General features: G+C 41.8%; 1 protein-coding gene across 1 annotated transcript in view; it reads right to left on the bottom strand.

Moving 5' to 3' along the window:
- Window positions 1-4260, bottom strand: part of RPS10 (ribosomal protein S10) — a 7322-nt gene continuing 3062 nt past the window's right edge. The window contains exons 3-5 of the mRNA XM_019514173.1: window positions 1416-1493; window positions 953-1008; window positions 1-95 (exon numbers count right to left, since the gene is read on the bottom strand). Coding sequence (XP_019369718.1) covers window positions 54-95; window positions 953-1008; window positions 1416-1493 — 176 coding nt within the window. The 3' untranslated portion in view covers window positions 1-53. The remainder of the gene's footprint in view (window positions 96-952; window positions 1009-1415; window positions 1494-4260) is intronic.

Below are 4260 nucleotides of genomic sequence, written 5' to 3'. Positions count from 1 at the left end.
TGAGATTTTTTTCAGCTATTTTATTATACACAAAAAAACACGGCCAAAGAGTTCTACTGAGGAGGCTGACCACGTCCACGACCAAATCCACCTCTCTGCAAAAGAAAGAGACAGTATTAGAAGTCTAGTCATCAGAAACCCAAATAGCAAGTGTGATGGCAACCCAGATGCAGAGCACACTGCAAATGCATTGCTTTTCCCCACCACACTTCCCCCATCTTTGGGCTATGTAAGTCATAAGGGAACAACATTAGTCTTGTCTGCCTTCAGGAGATTAAATTAGCCAGTAACCCCTTTATGAAGCTAACTACCATTTGTCAAAGTACAACTCCTGTTGTGTCCAAGGCCTGCTAACGCAGAGAATGACAGACTCAATCTTAAACCCAACTCTTTCTAGAGTTAGCTTGGAAGTCATATGCAAGACTGCCACAAACAAGTGCAAAACAGCAATTTTCACCAGGAGATCCAAGTGCTTCACAAGCATCAAGCTTTAAGCCTGTGTAATGCAGTCAGGGCACTGAGGTTGACACTCCTGATTTTCTAAGGATGCAACGGGAAGATTAAATCCCATGGAATCGTGGCTTCATTTTTAACTCTTCTCTAAAAGAATTATGCTGGGGCTCCATACTTTGTACTGACTGACCAATCAGCATCATTCTGTACAGGACCCGGATGTTCCCTGAAGGTCTCCTATCCAGGCAGTAGCCTGGACAAAGGCAGCATACAGAAATCTGACAACAGTACTACTGGCTGGCCTAACAGGGGATCAACTAGCAGCAGACACAGGAAGCATCCTGTATTATTGCAGCAGAAAATATACCAGCAGTTTAATAAGTGGTGTGACAGACATCAGGCAGTAGCCCTCAGGATGCCATCTCCTCCAGATGGAGCCCTGCTGTAAGCTTTCCCTCAAGCCCTAGCTTAGGAAACATTTCAAGATGTCAATACTTACAAACTGAAATTCGGTCGCTGCTCCAGCACCAGCCTCAGCCTTTTTGTCAGAACCAACTGAAGAGAAGAAAAAAGGAGAGCGTCCAATCCCACTACAAAAGCAGAGGATCCACTCCCTGAACTATGATGCCAAAGTCATTGGGAAGTTCTCTCTTTAGTAGTATCAAATGTCCCAACCCCATGCTGGTACCCTTTACAGCATCAGGTATCTGTCTGTAACTTACAGTTATAGGAAGCATTACATCAATTACAGCAGTAGGCAATCTGCTAACTAGGCAACCCAACTCCACCAGGCAAGCTGAGCTTTCAAAGCTCCATCACCACCAAGAATAGGGTGTTTTGTGTCAAATTATTCAAGCCCCGTTCCCCTCCCTCATAAAAGAAACTAAAACTGAACAGAAAGCATCTGTACTCATGACAAGCTCAGCCTAACTCACTCAGACCCCAACACAATGAATACTTACGTGGAGCAGCACTGCGTCTGTAGGTATCTCTGTCAGCTTCTCCCCGAGTAAGACGAGCAGGACGCTCACCCTCCACACCTGCAAGTCAGAATGGTACTGTTAATCCAACAAATCCTACGTACACTGAATTATGCTCGCACCTTCTCTGTCTAAAGATGGTAGGCAAATACACTTCTACATCAGGGCTACACTAGCTGGTCTGTTAAAACACACTAGCATGAGAACAATTTAAGTCTAAACCAAAAAAGGACACCTGATGTAATATAAGCCTTCTGCAAGTATAGGATTCAGATGCAACTATCAGTTTACCAAAGGTTTAGTCCAATGCAAGAAGAGCTCAAGTATAAAACCTGGGAGGAAAATGCTGGATTTAAACTACTGATTTCAGCTACATTGTGCAGGTCACCAGGGCAACTGTTACACTTGTTCCAAACAAGGATTGATGTTGGCAACTGTGATCCAAAGAACACCTCACCCAGTTACAGGTATTTATCATCCTGACAAGCCCACAATTAAGCCAAAGCTTCAGACTCTCCACAGCTCCAAACACATGGTTCTGGACAGGCAACATAAAATAACTTAACTTTGTGGCCCCCCTCCTAAAGGGAGTTAGCGAACATAAAGAACAATTAAGCTAAATTAGAGGATATTTTCAGGGAAGAAAAAGTAGAGCTGTGAAAATACCAGCCTCTTAAGCTTTGGTAGAAACACTATCACACAAGCTGCACAAAGATAAATGTCTCCCATGGGTCCTGACCCCAGTGCTACCACTCCACCAGTAAAGTCAGGAAGAAGGGCTAGTGGTTGAACAGTTTACCATAAACTGGCAGTTTCAAGCACAATACAAGACGCAGAGCTTCCTGCCTTGGTCTGCTCTTCTGAATAGATCACTCCTCTCTGGAAGATTTCATGGAAAAAGCTAATATTTATGGGTAGACAGACTATACTAACCATTTAACAGGAGTTTCATCCCTATGGATAAGATCAAGGCAGCACCCTACAAAACTGATCTATGCTGCATCTTCCTCCTCTGAGAAGATCAAACTACGATTGGGAAGACACATTATAATGGAACATCATGAGCACTATGACACTGACTCTTAGCTAGGGATGACTTCATTCAAGCCCTGGCCTGCAAAGCTAACTTCCCAATTGTATGTACATTTACAAATGCTGCAAATAATCTAGAAATCTAAAAAAACCATCTAGATCAAAAGTAACACATCTAAAGTACCTGATGCCCTGCGCAAGAAACCATGACAGAAAAGTGTTGGACAATGTACTTAAGAACTCTGTATTTTACATGTCGTGGCTGTAATGAAAGGCACTAGCCATCTGCTCCCTAGAGGAAGCTTAAGCAAATTTTACTAGAAATGTACTGCACATATGCACTCAACTTGAGTCACAGCACCTGAGAAGCCAAAAGACCTGGAAGACAGACCGACCCAACAATAAAACACACTCAAACAATGACAGAACAGAGAACTGAACAAACTGCAACTGACAGACAGAAGTTCCAGCTGTCCCACACTGGTGCACACTCCTCTTCCTGTAAAAGGCAAGGATTTTTTGTGATGTCTTTAACTGGAACAACTGTATACTTGGCGAGTTACTACACAAGTATTTGGGTAAATGTCCTTCCCCAGGTTGTCCAATAACTCTCCCAACTATACAGCTGGTCTAATAAGACCAAAAAAAAATAATCTTTGCCTCTAGTACATTTTCTGGAACATCAGGGTCACAACACTTTTCCTGTGGAAAAAAGCAGCAGCTTTATGACATGTAAGCCTAAAAATGCCTATTAAGTGACTTGAAGATTTTGCATAATCTTGAAGTTGTGCTGAAGGCCCCTGAAGGAATTCGCTTACAAGAGTAAAGTGAGTCAGGAGACATCAGCTTGAAATCTAGTCAGCTTAAAAGGCATTTCAAACAGCTACACCTGCCTCAACTCCCTCTGGACAACTTGAGATTTACAAATTTAAGGAGGGAGAAGAGCTCTCCCCTTGTTAATCATGTATCATAGGGAAAACAGAGCGAACAAGATGAACCAAGTACTTTCAGTCACATAAAGCAAGCAAGTAAAGTACCCGTTTTTGGTTTTAATAACTGTTCTAGTGTTATATAATGCAAGATTTTTTACTTATTACATACTGTTATTCACTTACACACAATTTATACAACAGCATAAAAAAGAGGGGTTCCTTTAACCTTGTGCACAACGGTGCAAAGAAGCTGAGGGCTACTGTAAAGTGCTGCTTGATCCCATCTATGACGAATTTATAATTTACCTTTGCACAGTATGTCATGCAAAAGATACCAAAGTGATCCAGAAGTTTATTCTTAGACCTCCAATGAAAACAAGTGCAAAAGAAAGGGAAGGAGTGGGCACTAATTACACTTCAAAACTGGATCATATTAGAACAAAGGCCAGTACTTGAAGCATGTGCACTACAATATTTTAGGGGTTTGTGGGTACCAAAACACATTTTACATTTATGGATGACCTCTGCAAAGTACCTTCTTTGTACACGCTGCTAGTTCCAGTTTGCTTGAAAAACATTTCTGTGAAAACATTCCTATGCATAATTCTACTTTTGCTTCTGAAAAGGAATCCAGGAACCACTGTAATAGCAAACCTCATTACAGTGTGAATTTGTTGAGCAAGTTAAAACTCTTGAGAGCTGAAAGGACAGGGTCAGACAGGAGCAAACAACATCAGCCAACTGCCCTAGGCTTTAGTAAACATACAGCTTGGCACTGATTCCCAGGGATCCTGGTTTTCTCCAATTTAAAAACAAAACCGAAACTTTTTGGTTAAAAAAAAAAAAAGAGTAACCGCAAATCC

Source organism: Gavialis gangeticus, unplaced genomic scaffold, assembly GCF_001723915.1.
Source record: "Gavialis gangeticus isolate Ggan-Ray unplaced genomic scaffold, GavGan_comp1, whole genome shotgun sequence".
In the NCBI taxonomy this organism is placed as follows: Eukaryota; Metazoa; Chordata; order Crocodylia; family Gavialidae; genus Gavialis; species Gavialis gangeticus.
The sequence above is the reverse complement of the archived record's forward strand: the minus strand, read 5'-3'. Positions and strand labels throughout refer to the sequence as shown.